Raw genomic sequence first — 14,757 nt, 5'->3', positions numbered from 1 at the left:
ATCTATAATAGATTTTTATCCTGAATAAAAAATAAAAGAATTCAACACACTGTTCACATTCAGAAGACCGCGACACCGTTCCGTGCGACGAGTACAGTAATTCCTCGTTAACATCGCGTTTTATCCGTACAATATATTTTCTCCATAACGCTGTACTATCCCTGTACCGCATATCTATCCCTGTCATCTTGCAATTAAATCAATAACATCCAATAATAAGTAATATAACATCCACTGCTCTCGAACGTCTCGCTGTTTTTAAGTCGTGCAACTTTATAGAGGAAGTACCATTTTTTCTATTCCCAGATGTTTGATGAAAGAAAAATCGAGTCGGCAGCCGATCTGCCCAAAGACGAAGTTTCCACTGCTTTCGAACGTTTCGCTGCTTCCTTCAGTTGTAGGACGTAACGGGGGGTGGAAGTACTGCACTCGTGCATACAGCGATTTACACAGAACAAGTAACCGTTGTTGCACACTGTAACCGGTAGCAATAATCATGCTGCTTGATAGAGGGTACAACAATGTACGGAGGGGAGGGATCCAATGTTCAGAGCGGAAACGTAAGAAGTACAAAGCAAGGACGCGGATATACTCACGGGCGTCTAAAACAACTTCGTAACGTGAAAAAAACACGGTTCAGAGATATAATTGTTTGGGAACATTAGGTACTGATTAGAGCCATATACATTATGTTACATGTCATCGAAGTTATAAATGGACTGCACGTTTATAAATACGCTACACGCTTACACGACTACCTACTACTTTCAAACAATGGTCGAGTTAAGGTCAATCTGTCGCTCAGGGCCAATTGCGAAACCGTCTTCGACCAATTGCAATAGGGCTCGCCGGAAATACTATCGACTTTCTTCCATGTTTTTCAAAGGTGTGCCTAATTTAGCAGAATTCATAGAGGAACAACCCTTAATAGAATATATTTCATCAAAACTGTAAAACGATGGAAGAATTATTTATATTTAAAATAATATTAGTATTAAAAGAATTTCCTCAACTCCTGAGATTGAACGAACTTTTCCTCAAATTCTAATTAATTTTGCTATTATTTACATTAAAACAGCACATTATATTAGGCACTTAATAAATTCGTAGTTTCACTTCTTGTCAAATAAAATTCTCTACAACCTGCATAAATTAACAATTAATTTTCATTCTTAAGAAATAAGCTCTGAAATTGTTCTAGATTTGTTTGATTATAATTTTTGTTAAGGGTAGTTTTCTGAGCAGATAGTTTCCGGAGCCTAATGCATTTAGTCAGTTTCTCGATTATCCCTAAAGTATAAATTTGATTGTGCTAAAAAGTCTATCCTGTTTATTATCCCAGTTATCTCCACCACAGATTTTATTATTCTAAAATGTATTACAATAACGGAAGTCTGTCAGTTTGCGCGATGGGAAAAACACGGGCCATGAGCCGTCGATTGATGTTAACCAGACTACAAACATGCTCTCTCTCACACGTGACAGAGTTGCTTAGCAATTAATATTATCGTTACGAAGCTTATTCAGTCGCGACGATCCTTCTTCCAGATGCTATTGCAAAACAATTAACAAATGCGAGGAACTGAGTACATTGCCATATTTTTTCATCTTTTTTTTTCCTTCTTCTTCTTCATCTCCTTCGTTTAAATTTCTAACAACAAGTCTCCGAGTGTATACGACTCTGACAAAAAGTATTACAGACGTCCCGTTCACAAGAAACTTTTGTGCTTAAAGCGAGAAACTTTATACCGATATGATACCAATTTATAATCACTTTGATAATCCAGGATACTTTATCTTAGAGTATTTTTACCGTTATATCTTTCTCTCTCACTCTCTCCCACACTTTCTCTCCACTAGTTCGTCGAAATCCGCCTACACTCTATGAATAAATATTCTTATTCCTTTAATAACTGTTGGAAAAAGTATTAAATAAGTCATGGGATCCTATATTACAGAAGAAAGAGATAGAATAACACGAAAGTCTACGATTCTTTTAATTATTTCTAGTACGTGCACAGGGTGGTCCGCGTGAAGTGTTATGAACCGTTCCCTTGAAAACTATTACAGCATTGACTAATATTTTTTACATTATAATTTATTTTTTGTGATAACAAGACAGCGAATCTGTAGTCAAAATAAACAGTTCTTGCAAGAGTTGCTAGATAGTAGAATAAGAGAAAACTTTATTTCGCCTTTTTGTAATTTGGAAGTAATTGAAACTTACAAAAATATTAGTCCATATCTGCTATAGTTTCCATGGAAACACTTGTAACACTTCGCACGGACCACCCTGTGCATATACATATAATATTCCGTATGAATTTCTCTACTGTTTGTGTAGTAGCATTACATTGCGTTACATTGGTGCGATTGCGTATGGACAATTCGATATCGCGGCGTAAATCAATCATTACCTTATGAACTAGAATAAAAAAAAAGAATTATGAACAATCCACGATATTAAATTTCCTAACCAATATCAACCGTATTCGAAATATTAATTCTTTTCTCGGATAATCGGATATGTACAAAACTATTTACAGATACATTTACACTACTATATATAATATATTTATATATCTCGCAGGGTTAACTTAAATAATCCATGTGTACCTTGGCTGCAATAATTTAGTTTTAAAAATTAATACTTCACTATGACGAATCTTTGATTAAAGAACTTATACGACTAACATGTAATATACAGCTTGCTGCAGCATTTCTCAAAACAAAAGGAAGAAATCTCTCAAACCACGCACATAGGTATAAATCGTCTAACACCCTCTATATTTCCGTCCAGTTTTACTGTTACGAAACAAAAAAGCTCTCTATCTTTCTCCCCCGACATCCAACCTTACGAGTTTAAGTTCAAAAGATTATTGTATAAGTGGGTGCTTCGTATAGCGACCATTCTTTGTTTATCTATCTGTTTAAATTCAGTTCAATGTAAGGCGCTTCATACACCCGGAAAGATTTCAAGGGCCGTGAGAACGACAAAAAAGCCCATTTCGGAAGTCCACGTAGCCCACGAGAGAAAACGTGACTATAAAAAGGAGTTAAGTAATAGGTAAGTATTTCATAGTCAAAGAATTCATCCAACTCCGAGCTCTCTCTCTCCCTCTAAGTACTACTTGAAGTACAAGTGAAAATTCCTTTATTCCATCTTTTATCCCGTCGTCTGAACCTCTCAAACTTGGCCAAAGGCACGATTGACGCAGGGTGAATGTGTACGCAGAATATTCTCATACAAAATAAACAAACAAACAAAAAAAAACTCAAACAGGCTCTATCCATAGAAGATTAAAGATAACAATAAATACAAGCGATGTGGATACTATTTTGTACAATGAAAAAGAAAGAAATGTACAATGAAAGAAACACGCACGTCGCATTCGCTAGGGAGAATCATTCGGAGCCACTACCCCTCCTTCTCCGCCCCTGATTCCGACCAAGTGTCGACCCTTGAAATGCTAATTTCGTGTTTCCTGTCTTTTCTAGATCGAGTCTACTAAAAATAAGTGGCGTCTCCTTTTAATTCACACCTTTGGTGTACTCGGCTTTCAGTTGACCCAACACTATTTTTATATCGTAAAAAGTCGGTCGCTTTTCAGGCTGTAAGTCCCATGCCTGGCGAAGAACATTCAATTAATTACAATTTTTGTTTTCTTTCGTTTAGACACTATTCGTGGCCACTTACTTGTCTCATAATGTCGTAGACCTCGTGCGGACAACCGTCCGGTTGCTCCATTTTGTATCCTTTCTCTACGCATTTTACAACGTCCGCCAATGGCTGGAAAAAATCAAATGAGTATTGGAATTATGCGAACAAGGTCAAAGGAAGTAGAAAAAGGAGAGATCGGAACAATTCGTTGAAAGATTACTCACAATTCGTGGGTATGGTACACGCCCAAAGGAATAGATCTCCCACAAGAGTATTCCAAAACTCCACATATCAGACTTATTTGAAAACTTCTGTGAACAGAAAAGTTACTATCACAATAACCTAAAATATTAGCTTCCTCTACAAGTTCATACTGTTCGTATATGAAAATATTCAAACAAATAGTTGTTAAATAAAACTGTGTTTCCCCGTGAATTATGTTAATTGAAAATAATATAATGAATTTAAAATAGCTTTATACTTTAAAATATTATTAGACTCATTTCACATATCCAATTTAGCGAGAAAATTCTGGTTATAATTGAACGGCGGATAAACTTTCGTATGCGCACTCATAATGAACAAAAATCTCGGGAAGCTTACGAAAGCTGAAGTTTAATGAGTTTTAATATAATCTCTTTTTGCTCTAAATTAATTGGAATCTATATTTGAAGAAGGAAGATTATTCTCGATTTTGGCCAATCATTGTAGAATGATAAATTGGCGCGTCTTTGGTTTGTTCTAGGGCATAATTAACTTAATATTTATCGAATAAGGAATATTAAATTTTTATATTCTTTTATTCTATGATAGAACAAACTAAAGGCATTTGCTCAGCCGAGACTATTTTTGTCAGGAGAATTTTAATTAAAATCAAAGATCTACTTCTGGATGCAATTGAGCGTAGCAGTGCACAAGAGTTAAGGTAACAGCCGTCTCGCTCGCAGTAAATGTTAGAAATAAAAATAACAGAAGCGATATTTACATTCTGCTTTAAAGCCTCTGGTGCAGTCCACTTGATAGGTAGTTTGCCGCCCTCTAGGGAAAAGTTCTCGTCCCGTGCCAGCCCGAAGTCGGACACTTTCGCGGAGTTGTCCTCCGCGACAAGAACGTTTCTCGCGGCCAGATCTCTGTGCACTACGTGTCTGGACTCTAAATACGCCATGCCAGCACACGTGTCACTGAAACAGAACGACAAGAGCGGCGTATTACAGCGGAGTCCCTCGCACAGTGGCCGATGAGCAACGCCAGCAAAAAAAGGTACAACAAAAATTCTACGTACTACGCGAAGTTGATCTGATCCTTTTTGGAAACGTGCAATCTACCCCGTGATCTCAGGTAATCCACCAGGGATCCTTTGCTCATATACTCCGTAACCAGGTACATGTGTTGATTGTTGAAGACGAGTCCGAGCAGCTTGACCAGGTTGTCGTGGATCAGCGAAGTCATCAGGCTTGCCTCGGCTAGAAACCTCTGCGCCGCCTCGCTGTTGTCCTTCAGCATCTTGACGGCGACCCTCTCCCCCCGATAGACGCCGAGCAACACGTCGCCGAACTCACCCTTGCCGATACACTCCCTCAGCTCGAGCTCGTGGGTCTGGATCACCCAGCCGGCCTCCATGAACGCCTTAGGGTCCACGCAGAAGTCCTGTTTGCCTTGCTTCGGCAGCGACTTGGTCAGCTGCGTGCACAGACCGTCCGCGTCCTGCTCGTAGTGCTCGACCAGCAACGCCAGGTTCTCGAAGAACTCCTCGTCGTCGAGGGTTAGTTGGTTGTTCTTGTACTTCACCCGGTAGTGCTGCACCCTGCCCTGGTAGCACACGCACAGCGTATAGTCGCCGGGGAAGTTCGTCGACTCCCGGACCAGGAACAGGCCGTCCTCCCGCGGCCGCAGCAATCTCTCCGCGGTTTCCCGCGATATCTTCCCGTGAAACCATCTGCAACAACCCGCCCCGGGCGGTTCTAGATGGCTTATGCGAGTCTGGGACACGTGAGCCATCGAACTGCTCAGAAATCGCGATCACCGGCGGACGTCTCCGATCAAACACGGTCGTTTCAGAGACTATTTCGACGCGTTTACGATCGGAACAAGGGCTTACGGCATATTTGTTTAAATTGATTTTATGTCTTGTGGATCATTTTGGTGCACAAAGATCACAGATATTGCGTACAGCGATGTAATGAAAACGAGACGCGTGTTACGTGCTACCTTAAGGCGTTTAAACTAACCGGTCTGCTGACTTTTCTTCTAATACCTTATACACGTGTTTATAAATACTTAGAAATGCGTAACAGAAGCCTAATAAAATTAAGGCAATCGAAATTTTGCTATAATAAATATATGATATAGATCGCACCGATTGCGGACATTATAATGAAATGAAGTTCATGAAAAGTGTCCAAGATAAAGTAGATATTAATAAGAAGACAATGTATGGAAAGCATACACTGTAGAGATGACTACAGATAGTAATTACAGCGCGTTAAATCGTTATAATTCAAAGTTTCGAGTCTCTACTTTCACAATCCATCGTTAATTTTCATCTAAAGCGTGTTCGTATAATGCAGCGGATGGAGAACTGAAGAACGATTTCGTACAGCATACTGACACACAAAACGTTCTGGGGACGTCTGTGACGCCGGCACTTTGTACGTCTCTGTTGCAAACAATTATGTAGACACGTAAGCTTGCGTGTGAAAGCAGGACAAAACGATGGACACGAACGACGTTCAAAACAATTAAGAGCGCGGCCTTTTAGATTCAGCTTTCCATTAAATAACGCTGGTTTGTCCCAAGTGTGTCGCCTGCAATTTTATTCACGCCTCGAAATTACAATTTTCGGTGAAATTTAATTGGGTTGCTTGGATAATTTGGTGGTGTTAATTCGTGAGTAATTTAATCGGTGGCTTAATAATTTTGAAATTTAATCTTCAGGTTACAAGACACAATTAATCGCGTTGATTTGGAGGACTTTCCGATGTAAAAGTAGTATATCAAGGGAATAATAATCGGAACCTGATGAGTAGGCTGCGGATTTACACCTTATTAAAATAATAAAAACATATAGAATATTTCCATCTGATTTACGTTTCTTGCAAACAGTTTCGACAATTTTTATTTTGCATGCAAATCCACAGTCTACTGATCAGTTAGATCAATTCGCGGTTATGCACGGTAGAATTTCATTTATGTGAACGAAATGTCGTCGATGCCCGATGTTATAAATTCTAGGACAGCTCCTGTGATTCGTAATGGTACCGGTTATATAAAATTAAACTATATGTACGTTAGACTCATGAGCTGTTGCTATAATCCGCGACCTAGACGAGACACACGATTAAGTCAACTTACCTGAAGGTGAACCTGAATTATTTGAACACAAAGTCGCGGCTAGTGGGGAAGTCAGCGGATTCCTATCATGTACGTAGTTACGCGAACTGCTTGTCACCCGACCGGTTCACATAAACGAAGTTCGACTGCGCGCTAAGTGGCGAGAAAAAAAAACAGTGTGCAATGAATGAATACGTACGGCATGGCGTTCAGTTTGACCTCGTGTCTCGGATTCACCGCTAACGCGGTGGGATTGCTAGGATTTGTGGTGTTCGTGGTGAGGATCACCGGCGGTGATCCAGTGTTCATGTGACTGGTTAGATTTGGAGCGGTGACGTTCGAATGCGTAGTCATTGTCGGTGATACTGGTGGATGGGACGGAATGTTGCTTGCAGACAAGTTGGAAGGAACGTTGTGTTGCGTGCTGTTCTGTAGTAGGGGATGGGACGTTACGTTTGAGGGGATCGTATGGTGATTCTGGTTGCCGTCGAGCTTCGCTTGCCGCGCTGGCGCTGACACATTCGGGTATCCGCCACCCGCATTGTGGTACGTTGGCATCGCAACTCCCGCAGTAACCTTTGTGAACCTGCAAACGACAACACGTGTTTAAGCAATCCGTCGATTCGCGGCAAATTAGCCGGTCTCGCGACGAAACGCCTGCCCGCCCACGCCGGGCTTCGACATCGCCGCGACAAAAGCTATTAACCCCCTTGCGGCACGCAGTATTTTCAATCGCTTGTTTTGCAACCCGACGGAAATAGACAGGTAATTTATTCGTAAACTAATCGTGGTGTTTAAACATCGACTGGTCGATACCTTATCCGTATACTCGGAATACAACGTTTCAATAGTTATACGTTTCATGCGCAAAGAAAGCACGAAATAAAATGAGAATATCACGGTCTACTGCTCAAACCTGACAATTTACCTTTGACCCTTAAAATGAGAAATCGGACGGAGCGACAATCGGTTCGCCGAAAAAAAAGAGAACTATTTCCTAAAAGCCTTGGCGTTTCAAAACATTACGTAGCGAACAATGGCAGAGTCTACCCAAAGGTTGTATGATTCACCTGTTGTCTCGATAACATCGAGTTGCTCAGAGGACGGACTAAAAGGCGTCAAGGATTGTCGACTATGAACGCGCGAATCGACGACGATAATATTTGATTTTCGCGAAATGAGTCACATAGATATATTTGAGCACCTTCCTTCCTCTGCTCCTCTCTTTTTGGAATCGGCGGAGATGTTTTTTTTTTTCTTATAATATCGTTCTCCATATTTAGCGCGTTCACCGTAATGGACGTGTGCACGCATGCGAGTTGCGTTAACGCGGCAGCGTGACATATCGTCAACTGATACGACGCCAGCAGGAAAAAACGAGCACGGCTATCATGTATCGCGAAGATGGAACCACGTGCTGTTGCAGACCCCCAGGACGGTGCAAATCTGCGTGGCGAGAAACCGAATATGTGAAACGCGACCACGGCAACGCGAGCGACGATAATTCCACAGTTTTTGATAGTCTGCCGCTTACAGTTCAGAATTTGAGATCTTAATAATAAGATAAATTATCAAAGAACAGTTCTGAACCGTATAAAATTTATTATATTAAAAACTATATTTAATTTTCTACGAAAGGCGTCGATTTTCATTTGACGATCGAGTGAAGTTCACACTGTATCACGATGATTGAAAATTTTATTTTCACTCTTTCATAGAGGATTGAATGAGTTCTGATTGCAAGTGTCGTAGAACTTAACATTCTCCGTTCTCGTTTCATTCTGCAAATTACGCACTCTCGTGTTGTGGAATTTTTAGGGTTATGCGCAGTCAAAGTGTTAACTGCGCGATAATTGATTACGAAGAGATAATTAATCGCGTTATTATACTGCAGTCGATACTAATCCGACTTTACACAGACATTCAGGATAATGCATGCTAATTTTATTGTAAATTATGACTCACCGATCGAATGTGTTTACATAGATTCTCATTAAGCCGAAGATGGTATGCAAGAATTCACGGTTGTCGCGTAGAACAATCGATCTTTTTTGAATGCTTCGATAATTTCGATTTTTCAGATGTCTACTTTATATTAAGTTGAATTTGAAGATTGATCGGTTTATGATACGTTCATCAACTTGACTGTTGTTTATAATACAATTGTTAAAACTTTGTGCCACCTACGAGCTCTTTGGGGCTTCTACGAAGCTTTGGGGAAATATTTTTAACCCTTTGCGCTTGGATCTTCCGTGAAAGAAGTATTTTCTTAAGAAGTGCTGGGAATAATTCTTTAAAATAGTATTCCATATATCCAAATTACTATTAATTGTGTCAGATGACGCATATGAACGCAGTCAAGTGAAATAATGCTTGAAATGATTTGCATTACTTGATTAAAATATTTTTACCCGGGTCTGTCGGCAGACCGTCCGAAAAAACCCGTGATATAACCAAGCCGGAAAAGATGTCCCCATTAAAGTTTATGAAGCAAAACGATCGCAATGTACACACTGTCGCGCCATATTTAATCCTCCATCCGCGGACTAAGGTGAGCATTTAATAAGGCTGTTAGTTTAAGTGGCCATTGTTCCAACGCATGCAACGGCCATCCGCCCGTCCTGTCCGCATTGTAATGCGCTAAACACCGATAGACGGACATGCGTGAGAGATGAATCACTGCCGCGTATTTTCGAAACGGCTGGAAAACTACTGAATCCGCTTTTCACGGACGGGTTTGCTCTTATCTCGTTAAACCGATCGCACCCGCCGTATCCTTAACACCGCTCGTTACCATTACACGTATCGCGAACGATCTTCGCAGCTCGCGTAGTCAAACATTCAGATTTATCGACTGTTTAACCGGTGTCACGGGGTCTTTTGATCCCTCGGAAATTTATTGCACGAACGATGCGCCAACTCTTTCGCTAAACCGCTGCGATGTGGCGTAAAATGCGGTTCCAACCGCGCGGCATGATTTTTATCGTTACATTTCCCTCTGCGTGTATGTGTACACTTGCCGACAAAGGTTCAGAAACGTGTTACACAGATGCATATTCTTGGATGTAGTAATTTATTTATCAATGTCGGGTATTTGTTCTTATCGTTACTTTTTTCTAAATTGTTATTGAGACTGGAGTAACGATAGCACGAAATCGAAGTAACTATTACTTTGATAAGACGTCGAACCGAGTGACTTTCTGCGATGCTTCTAATGTTATCTCTCACATCTTTCTTTTCAGCTTATAACAGTCTATTTATAGGAAGAAGAGACACGAAATACGACGACGATGATCACAATAGCTGTCCACCCTAGTCTAGGAACCGAAATGTCGTCAACGTGCAGCTGTCGTGGTGGGGTGGGCAGCTATTATAACCGACAACGATGTCTCTTCTTTCGGAAACAGACTATAGCTGAATTTGACTATCTGTACCTAAAATGTGGACACGAAGTTATTTGTCCCAAATGATTAAGACGAACAGATTTTAACTTTCGCTAAAATGACAATTTAGATCATATACTCGTCGTAACATTTTCGATTGAAGATCTGAAACATTATTATTCCAGTTCTCTGCAAAAATACTAATTTTTGAAAAATTCCGCCATCGAACTTCAATACTGTACTACAAGTATTGTATGTTACAGTTAATCAAACTTTCATACAGTTCCATTACATTTCAGAGTTGATCGCTGCACATTGCGTAACGTCACCGGCACGCTTCTGTACATTTTCGAGCGCTATACACGCCATACACGTGGCAGCTCAATAAAGAGGGTGCAACGTATTTCCTATTGATTGGTCAGGCTTTTCTATTAGGCTAAATTCGAACGTAAGAACGATATTATCTCGTTAAGCTATATTACATTTTTCCGCGTAACTGCGCATCAGTGTTACGCGACTCAATTGAGAATAATAGTGCTATTCATTCGAATTGAGTGATCCGTTCTAGGTAAACACCGTGAGTCACCGTTCTGACTTGCGCTACACGGAATATCCTTCGACAGGAGCACGACTCCGCCAATTAGGAAAGGCGTATCAAGACGAAAACTGCACAACGCGTCGCAATAAAAAAGTATCTTCGCGCGAACCTGCTAAATTGCGAGAAAATAAAAGAAAAGCGATTGTTTTTTCTGTTCTGCGATTTTTCTGTGCACGTTTCTGAAAGAGGCGGAGGATTTTCATGTACACCTGCCGACTAGGTTTTCTCATCCGTGCAGCGCGGTTCTGACTTCTCAAGGTAAGTTCGCAAATTGGTGATCCGAGTCGCGCGTGAGTCAGAGAATCTGCGCGTGCCGCGTGAAAATCTCCGAATACGCTTTCTGTTCAACTTGACATCATTTTCCATTTCGGTGGTCACTATATCACCGGTCGCGGGAGATAAATCGCCGGGAAAAAAGATTATTTCAACGTTCTGGATCAAGGTTCTTCCCATGTCCGAGTTTACGATCGCTTAATTTACACTCCGGCTAGCAGTTTATTGCTTGGGACGTTTACTGCTGTGCCAAATTTGTGGAATTTTTATATTTTCATCGCATTGATTACTCTTTGAATTATCTGTCTTTTCTGATCTCACTAACTATTGATTTATTTATTTATTTATTTATTAATATTTGAAACCAATGAACTTGTACAAAAAGTTTGTTCTATCGTAATATCATGTAATAGTTGCAGCAATTTAATTCACAAGATAACAAACTTGTTAGAAATTTATTCCGCTGGCTGAAACGTTTTGCAGCAGGTTCCGTACCGAATCTGGCTAGAGATTGCCACTTTCTAGATGCGAGAAATTTCTATTTTGTTTCGCGGCGAACAGTGGCGCCAGGCGAGATCCTACGTATCATCGGAGAAAACAAATACGTGGCGCAAAGAAATATTGAATAATTCAACCGGAGTTTATCCTTGGTCGGCGTCTATGACGAGCAGCACGTTATGTCACGTGAAAATATATCTGTAACTGCAGCCGGACATACTAATACCAGAATCGGTATTACGCAAACTCCGGTGACCGGTGTTTGTCATTCGTTTTTGAATTTCGAATGAAACGTGTCGCGAGTGAATTAGAAGGACGAACTTTCTCGCGGTGTCTTCCGACCACCATGACACGTTCCGTTGGATACGTCGTGTTGATGAACCTCGCTTCATTACCACGAAAGAGTTCGTCGGAGGATGCAACGCCTTTGCAAATAATATTCTAGCATCCTGTCTCGATATCAGTCGAATAAATATCCTTAGAGGAATTTACATTCGAATAATTAAATAATTAAATAATAACTGAAATATATCTGCTCGCATCAATTCAGTATTGTGTACGAAATAATTAATCTAATTTACTCTATTTCGAGAAAGAAAATTTAAATATTCAGTCACCGCCATAAATCACCGCTCTCGAGACCGCCGAGTGCACCGGCCCGATGTAATTTTAATATTCATAAACTCCGGGCTGTGTACCGAAACCTTGACCAATGTGTATTATCGGAGGAAAGTTTTCGAGCAGAGTTTAATGGAAAACACAAGGCGCATCGGCGTTAGCCGGAATCCATTTATCGGCGAGTCCTCAAAGGAACGGAGCTTCCGGGTGAGGACTGGAATACGTTTACGACGATATCCTAGAACCGTTTGACTAGCATATATGATATTTTAATATTTATCAGAAACTCTGCGCGTGTTGCCCGCATGTTTAATGGTACCCGTGAAATTGGATAAGTGCTCGGTTACAGCTTACGTGCCCATTTATCGCCGGTTAATGGAAACTGCGCGCGTCTATACACCGAACACCCCCGTCGGGGATAACATTATTTCGGGCGTGGAGCGTAGACAAAGTCGACGGGTTTCGGGCTGCTCCTCGTCGAAGCCAATTAAAGTCTACGGAATTCGAACACGGGAAGTCGCGATGAATTTATAATGCGTGGCCGTAATAACTTCGTCGAGCATTCCATAATTATGCGATTTACAAGACACAATGAAGCTAAATGTATCCCAGTGCCTACCAAAATTTATTCGCGCGGCTCGTCGTAAACAGTTTCCGCTTCGGCATGTTAATATTATTTATCGTCGGTCATTAGCTCTCGATCAATTATACGTGTACACGTTGTTAATTGTATCAGGTTGTTCCGATGTGATTCGGCCGATAAATAAACCGTTACAGTTTATTACCGAGAATGGAAATTACAATTTTAACATTCTATTAAAAGAAATTCTATAAAATTCTACTCGTCTTATTTATAAGAGAGAGATTCTATAAAATTCTATGAAATCTATAGAGCGCTTATTTTAATCCCTATTAGAACACCTGAGGATGGATCTGTTAATTGTCAATTTTACAGCACTTCTTTTATATAAATAAGACAAATAAAATTGTATAAAACTTTATAGAACCTCTCTCGTATAAAAAAAGAAAAAGAAACAAATTATGAAAATACAAATCTACGGTAAATAAATTTTAAATACGTGAGGAGTGTTCAACAACCCGACGAATAAATTCGATGTTTAGTTATCCGCACTCGGCACATCTAGCAGACATTAAAGTAAATACCCGACGAAATTGTACCCATTTATCTCTTCGTCAGCAATACCACGCACTAATTACCCCTTGCCGGGAAGTAAAACCTTGGTAACCGCCCGCGAACATAATATTAAGCTCGCGGAGAACATAATTTCAGAATTAAATGGCCCTTAACAACCTCGCACGCCATATTCCACGCGTTGTTCTCGCGTTGATACGATCAGCAATATTTGAAGCTTGTTTTCGTTGCTAAAATAAAGTGGAGCATTTCAGCCAATTATCGCCGGAAAAGTGCGCGACGGTGTGCCGCGGTTCGTACCCCAAAAGAGCCACCCGGGTCTGATAAAATCAGGCATGCGCGTGAGAAACAAGGTTATCGGCCATGCAAATCCTCGCGGAGCTTCCCCACACACCCGAATTTCTCGCGATGAGCCACGGCATAATATTTCGGCGATCTAGCGGAACAAAATTATCATACCACGGGAATACTCGGTTCAACGTTGGTATACTGATAATAATATGGATTACAGTTGTTATATATTTTCCTTGAAAATAAGGAACGATATAAATCGTTTGCTTGTAAGCATTAAAAAATATTTCCTGTGGCAATAACAATTTTTAATTAATTATATTCCATATATATATGCTGATAGTAATGATAAAAATCTCAAGTAATTATTATACTTTTATAGATCCTAACACGAATAACAATACTTTAAGATTGTATTGCAGGCTAATGCAAGGCCTTTTCTTCATAAAAATTGACAGTTTCTACCGTATCGAAAAAGTATATTTTGCCCACCTAGATGTCTGATACGTCGCACCGTGCGAGCCGGAAGCCGACCCGAATCCTACCTTGGCGCCCAGGTGTTCCTCGTTAGCCGGGGAGCAATTAGCAACGAGCAAACGGAAATTCGGGGACGCGGGTCGCGTGTACGGTCGCGCTGCTTGCCAAGGAAAGACAACGTAACCCGGCACGAAACAACAAATCATCGGACCTCCTCCCCTTGGAAATAGCACAATTTCCAGCATCAGCGAACCGTTCACTTTTCAACGTTCCGCTCGACGCTTTATTTACAAAGTCACCGCGCGCGCGCGCGCGATTCGGATTCCGATGGGAAACGGCCACGGGAACAATGATGTTCAGGAACTTATTATGCGGTAACGCCGGATGCGCGGAAAACACGGAACCCGTCGCTGTCTAATTAAGTAAGAGTCTCCTCGCTGACGAGGAAGCGTCCCGCGTTATTTTTGGACACCTT

At 40.8% G+C, this 14,757-nt stretch overlaps 1 protein-coding gene across 2 annotated transcripts in view; it reads right to left on the bottom strand.

The window, feature by feature from the left end:
- Positions 1 to 616: 616 nt before the first annotated feature.
- LOC144473061 (tyrosine-protein kinase CSK) overlaps positions 617 to 14,757 on the bottom strand; it is a 28,259-nt gene continuing 14,118 nt past the window's right edge. Inside the window, exons 3-8 of one of the 2 annotated variants that reach the window (XM_078186619.1) lie at positions 7,191 to 7,577; positions 4,944 to 5,597; positions 4,647 to 4,842; positions 3,886 to 3,972; positions 3,698 to 3,790; positions 617 to 3,627 (exon numbers count right to left, since the gene is read on the bottom strand). In XM_078186619.1, coding sequence (XP_078042745.1) covers positions 3,532 to 3,627; positions 3,698 to 3,790; positions 3,886 to 3,972; positions 4,647 to 4,842; positions 4,944 to 5,597; positions 7,191 to 7,549 — 1,485 coding nt within the window. In that variant the 5' untranslated portion in view covers positions 7,550 to 7,577 and the 3' untranslated portion in view covers positions 617 to 3,531. The remainder of the gene's footprint in view (positions 3,628 to 3,697; positions 3,791 to 3,885; positions 3,973 to 4,646; positions 4,843 to 4,943; positions 5,598 to 7,190; positions 7,578 to 14,757) is intronic. The other variant, XM_078186627.1, reaches the window with a different exon arrangement.

Source organism: Augochlora pura, chromosome 2 (assembly GCF_028453695.1).
Source record: "Augochlora pura isolate Apur16 chromosome 2, APUR_v2.2.1, whole genome shotgun sequence".
NCBI lineage: Eukaryota > Metazoa > Arthropoda > Insecta > Hymenoptera > Halictidae > Augochlora > Augochlora pura.
The sequence above is the reverse complement of the archived record's forward strand: the minus strand, read 5'-3'. Positions and strand labels throughout refer to the sequence as shown.